General features: G+C 37.3%; 1 protein-coding gene across 1 annotated transcript in view; it reads right to left on the bottom strand.

The window, feature by feature from the left end:
- Window positions 1-1,159: 1,159 nt before the first annotated feature.
- Window positions 1,160-4,483, bottom strand: part of LOC102297043 (G-protein coupled receptor family C group 6 member A-like) — an 11,818-nt gene continuing 8,494 nt past the window's right edge. Inside the window, exons 3-5 of the mRNA XM_042225788.1 lie at window positions 3,161-3,376; window positions 2,686-2,812; window positions 1,160-2,518 (exon numbers count right to left, since the gene is read on the bottom strand). Of these exons, the coding sequence (XP_042081722.1) occupies window positions 1,386-2,518; window positions 2,686-2,812; window positions 3,161-3,376 (1,476 nt within the window). The 3' untranslated portion in view covers window positions 1,160-1,385. The remainder of the gene's footprint in view (window positions 2,519-2,685; window positions 2,813-3,160; window positions 3,377-4,483) is intronic.

Below are 4,483 nucleotides of genomic sequence, written 5' to 3'. Positions count from 1 at the left end.
GAATACTGGCCACTAAAAGGCCATCATCTAATTGAATGAATGTGGCTACACTAATTTAATAAATGTGTGAAGTCATCATATTGACAAAATCTGTCCAGACTAACAACATGAAATCAACAGCAACTATGTTACCTCAGCTGCTAGCATGTTGATGTTCTGGAGTCGCACAAAGCTGGATTTAAGGAATAACTGTTTAAATTAAAGTTTTGAGAACATCTTTAATGCCATCTTGTCCAAATACATAACATGACGTCGTTGGGTTGGATGCTGCTAATAGACTTACATTAGTTAAGTTTAGCTAACTAGTGAACGAATCAGTGACTCAGTGAAAAATAAGGAAACTAAATAAAAAGTAGTGTAAAGGAGATCATTTTTGTGCTGATCAGGCTGCCACAGTGAGTTGTTATGTTAAAAAAAAGCCAAGGATATGCTGTCCACTTTGTCCATTTTTACTCTCTGACTGTTAAGCAGTAAGTGGTTCCTCGTTGTTTGGCTAACTGCACTGAAACAGTAAAATCCACCTGTTAGCCACCATGTTCAGGCTTGTAAAGCACTTTATAAATGAGGACAGTGTGCAGGAGAGCCTGTTTAAGTCAGATTTCCTGGTAATTCAAGAGAACGACAAGCTGGAGACAGACACAGAGTATCCTTGGGCCAGGTATAAGAGCAGCAGAATCAATTGATGAGGCATTGTTACATATTATAATAATGGTCTCTTACACAAGGACATTCAAACAGTTTACTATATGTGCATCACAAAACAAACATGACTCAATTTCTTACTGAAACATGGTCGGGAATCCTTGCAACAAAAGAAAAACGAAAAAGAAAAGAAAAAAGGAGTCTCTGAGGAAGAGATGCAGTTAGTTTTGGAGATCTTTTTTTCTCTCACATCATCTCACTAAGTGGATTGTTTCATATTAGAAGTCAGGAAAATCAAATGTAAGTGAAGAAGAAGGATTTTTTTTTCCTATGGAGATGCTGATGGATGTTTTCAATTATAAAGTGTTTTAAAAACCTGAACATTACAGCTAACAGGTGGATTTTCTTTCTTTCTATTTTTTTTTTTTTTTTACATAAAACTGCCTGCTGCAGTCAGGGGCAGAACAAAAGTGATCCCCTTAGACTGTGTTTTAGTTTTAGTCTCCTTAATTTTCACGAAACTATTGGTTCTGTCACTAGTTAGCTAACATAAATTAATGTAAGTCTATTAGCTGCAACCAACCAACCAGCCTGGATGATGTCACATTTTTTACTGGCACAAGATGGCGATAAAGATGTTCAACAACTTGATAAACAACTTTAAAGACTTAAAAATGCATAGACTCTAATATTTAGTCCCCTTTACACTCCAATTGTTTGAATACCTTTTTAACTATTGTGAATCATTTGATTAGTGATGGTGGTAAGCTATTGTATCTCTGTAGGGTCTTCTTAGTGGATTTCAGGTTGTTTTCAAGGACATTATTCCATGAGTTTGAGACTGGAAAGAGAGAGTTTGAGGAAACACAGGGCGGTGTGACTGAATTCCAGTTATCCTGTGACTCAACTGATGCAGATAAAGTAGGGTTTTCAACTCTGTTGGATGACAGCTCATCCTCACTGCCTTTGTGATCCATGGAATAATTCCTAATATTGCAACGGAACGCTTTCTCTGTGTTTGCTTCCTTCTTACACAAAATAATGTAGCACTTTGTGAAAAATTGACAAAACAAGATGCCGTAGCATGAGATGAGGATAACTATCATCTCCACTGCTGGAAGATATTTGCCTGTGACATTGACATAGACTGGGCCAAACATGATCCAGGAGATGAAGTAAATGAGCATTGCAAAAGTGATGAACTTTGCATCATTGTAACTGTCAGGCAACTTTCGTCCCTTAAAAGCAACACCAAAGCAGATGAGAGCCAAAAGGCCAATATAGACTAACATGGCTCCAAATGCAGGAATTAATTTCTCATTACAAAACATCAGTTTCATGTTGTTCTGTGTGATCTCTGAGTCAGCAGTTGGAGGACTGTGTATAAGCCACGTTGTAACAATAACCACTTGACCTGCCATGCAGACTGCAATAATGAGGTAAGGCTTGTAGAGCTTCTTCAGCACACTTTGAATGACCGGGTCAAACTCAAAGGCTAAGACGATCTTAAAGGACTTGACCATGATGCAGGAGACACACAAGGTAAAACTCAAGCCAAACACCACCTGCCGTGCTTGACACTGATAGCTATTGGGTTGACCACCAAATAATATAACACTAGTAAATGTGATCATAAGGGAGAGGAGGAGAATGATGCTGATTGGGCCAACAGATGAGCGCACAACAGGGGTATTCCAGTGTGCAAGGAAGATGATCCCAACAACAATGGTAAGCACTGCTCCTAAAGAAGTAAAAGACAGCAGCACAATAAGATATACATCATCCCATTTCAGAAAATCAGTTTTTCTGGGTAAACACACTGAACTAGTGTTTTTGGAGTAATAGTTTTCTTTGCAAGGATGGCATGTCTCCGAATCTGGAAACAGAGGACAAAAGGTCATTAGAATATTTAACTTGGATTCAAATTCCTTGAGCTGTCAATGCAACAGACTGTGTAATATAAGCATTTCAAAACACTTGTTTTCATAATATTTTGCAGTTTGCAACACAAATGGAGTTAGGAGTTGTTTTTGTAATACACACCATTGGAGTTGGAATATTGGTTCTCAGCACAGGGTTCACACTGATAGCAGCAACCAGGCTGGCCTGTAACTGAAGTCTTCCTGTAGCCAGGCCTACAGCTGTCTGTGCACCTGGAAGTCACATTTCCCTTAGAGAGGAAAGAATCACCATCATGGCCGTCAATTTTATTTACTAACCATATGAAATCATACCCCACCCCACCCCCACCCTTTTATTTTTAAATCAGTGTGGCATATACCATCTGTTGTTAGACACAAGGGTTTGCACGTTTTTACACACTAACATATACATTATCAACAGAAAAAGAGACTAAAGTCTCAATGATGGCAGTTTTTGCCATGTGCAAACTCTTAAGTTAGCATGTTAGCATATCAATATTTGCTATTATAATGGAACCCAGTACCAATGATAAAAGAATAGTGTAATAAAAGAGTTAAAGAGTAAAATAACTTGCCTGTGAAAGGTAAACACTTACTATGTGTCTCTGAAGAGCCTGTTGTGTTTCCTGTGAGGTGAAAGTCAGATTCTGGTGTTCTATACTGTAATAGGCTAAAACGTTGTTCACATCTAGAGAATCTTGAGTCTGCTTCCACAGGATGATATCATATCCAGAGTTGAGGTCACCATGGTGATCAAATGAATAACTTTTTTCCTCCATGTAGAACGTTGCCTTCCGTAAGGCTCTTCGTAGCTGAAGTTTTGAAAACACAAATTAAAAATAATTTACCTGTAGCGGTTAGAAAAATGAACATTTATAGAGGATTGTGTTTCTGGCCACTTGTTCAATATCTAGTACAATACATATACACAAAAATATACAGTGGGTAAAATAAGTATTGAACATGTAACTAGTTTACAAATTAAATATATTTCTAAAGGTGCTATTTACATGGAATTCTCACCAGATGTAACAACTCATCCAATCAACACGTGCAAAGAAATGAAATCTAGTGCTCTAATCGGGGGCTACAGTACTATAAAGTCATTACGACAAGATGCGACCTCATTATTCAAGAATGTGAATTCAGTTCTGGATTTAACATATATATAGAAAGACAGAAATATGGTCTCTCTTTCTGGTCCTGTTAGTACTCTTGCTTTGGCATTTTGGATCAACTAAAGACTTTTCAGGTAGTTTGTTTGGAAATCCTGCCTAGAAGCAATAAATGCATAAACTAGTTTTTCAGCTTCAGTCTGAAACAGGATATTTCTAATTTTAGCGATATTGTACAAATGGAAGAAAGCAGTCCTACATATTTGTTTAATATTCACATTGAAGGTAATATCATGGTCAAAAATGACTCAAAGAATCCTCACAGTGTTACTGGTGGCCAAGGTAATGCCATCCAGAGTAAGCATCTGGTTAGGTACAATATTTCAATGCCATTTCTTTTTTTATGGCTGAGTACAATAACCTAAGTTTTATCTGAATTTAGAAGCAGAAAATGAGAGCTCATTTAGGTCCTCATGTCTTTCCTGGCATTCCTGCAGTTTAACTAATAGGTGTGTGTTATCTGGCTTCATGGATAGATAAAGTTGGGTGTCATCTGCATAGCATTGAAAATGTATGCTATGCCTTCTAATGATACTGTCTAAGAGAAGCATGTATAATGTAAACAAAATTGGTCTTAGCATGGAGCCCTGTGGAACTCCATAATTAAGCTTAGTGTGTGAAGAGGACTTTCCATTTAGATGAACATAATGGACTCTATTAGATTAGAAAGATATGATTCAAACCACTGCAGCACAGATCTTCAATATCTACAGACGCTTCAATTGCTGCAATAAAATATATGGA

This window comes from Haplochromis burtoni, unplaced genomic scaffold, assembly GCF_018398535.1.
Source record: "Haplochromis burtoni strain Fernald_Lab_line unplaced genomic scaffold, NCSU_Asbu1 Contig_8, whole genome shotgun sequence".
NCBI classification, from domain to species: domain Eukaryota; kingdom Metazoa; phylum Chordata; class Actinopteri; order Cichliformes; family Cichlidae; genus Haplochromis; species Haplochromis burtoni.
This window is presented reverse-complemented; position numbering and strand designations above follow the sequence as displayed.